Consider the following 1,324-nt stretch of genomic DNA (forward strand, 5'->3'; position numbering starts at 1 on the left):
TCTTAGTTCTGATAGTAATTCTAATATATTAATATCCAATACAAATTCTACTGGCAATGAATCAGAACGATTTAGACTTAATAATTGTGCACATATTCATGTTGGAGAATGTATTAATGTCATGTGTAAAGGATCAATCGCACCAACTCATTCAACATATGAAACAGTTCAGAAGAAATGTATATTATTTGGAGGAGTTACTGGATATATTGGTGGAATATGTGAAATTCCAAATGAAATATATGATGTATTGATTAAAGTTCAAAACCAAATTTTACTCCAAATGAAAGGCATTGTTGAATGTACAACACCTGATAACTGGAAAAAAGTTATTGATGATTGGAAACGAATGCCTTCAAGTAATATTATTGATGGAAGTATCGTTGAAAGTTATTTGGAAATGTCTAAAGAAAAACAATGTGAAATTGCACATCTAAGTGGAGTTAATGAAGAACAAATAAGTGATATCATAGAAAATATGATTAGTTTATTCCATTAATAATTTAGTTAAATTATATTCTGTTTTATATACTTTTTTTTAATTATATTGGATATATGAAGAAAGTAACGAATTATTAAATGTCTAATAAATTTGTTAATTATCAAATTCTATTGTTTTAATTGCATTAAAATCATTGTGTGTTTTATTCTGTTCTTAATAAACAATTACCTCAATCCCTTTATCGAACTATAAGGTACATAAAGGGTAAAGAGCTAAACTGACATATGCCTGAGGTGTAATCTTTGTATTATATTTTTTAAAAAAAATGAGTTTATTATCAATTACAAATATCCAACAGGATTTATTATTAAGACAGTGTCATACTAAAATAAGTCTTTTAGATATAACCATCAGACATATCACTTGCACTGAAAGTTGAAAATGAAAAGTGGAGTGTGTGATAATGAAAGAACAATAAACAAACATTGAAACTAACAAAACTTGTAAAAACACACAAGGAGAAATAAAAAATAAAATGAAAGAAAGCGATGATAGTGATTTAAAATAATCGAGTAAAAAGAAGGAATTTATAATGAGGAGATTGTAAAAAATTATAGTTAGAGATGAAATAAAAATGCACTGAGAGAAGATTCAATTATATGAATTTCTACAAATAATATTTATAAGAAAAGAAAATTGATAAAAGTAAAAACGAAATAGGTTCAAGAAGAATAGTTAATATAATTAAATAAAGAAAAATAAATAAAATAACAAGTTGGTATGATAAATATGAATATAAAGAATATTACAAACAACAATCTAAATACAAATAATATTCATATAATTGAACACAATAATTTTTATAAAAAAATAATAAGAATA

At 24.1% G+C, this 1,324-nt stretch overlaps 1 protein-coding gene across 1 annotated transcript; it reads left to right on the forward strand.

Moving 5' to 3' along the window:
• Nucleotides 1-121: 121 nt before the first annotated feature.
• EHI_101530 (uncharacterized protein) lies at nt 122-499 on the forward strand (the record flags this gene model as incomplete). Its single annotated transcript, XM_001914481.1, has 1 exon — nt 122-499. The coding sequence occupies one exon, from the start codon at nt 122-124 to the stop codon at nt 497-499; it is 378 nt and encodes a 125-aa protein (XP_001914516.1).
• Nucleotides 500-1,324: the final 825 nt, after the last annotated feature.

The sequence above is a fragment of the Entamoeba histolytica genome, genomic scaffold (assembly GCF_000208925.1).
Source record: "Entamoeba histolytica HM-1:IMSS scf_1104750517825 genomic scaffold, whole genome shotgun sequence".
Taxonomy (NCBI): Eukaryota; Evosea; order Mastigamoebida; family Endamoebidae; genus Entamoeba; species Entamoeba histolytica.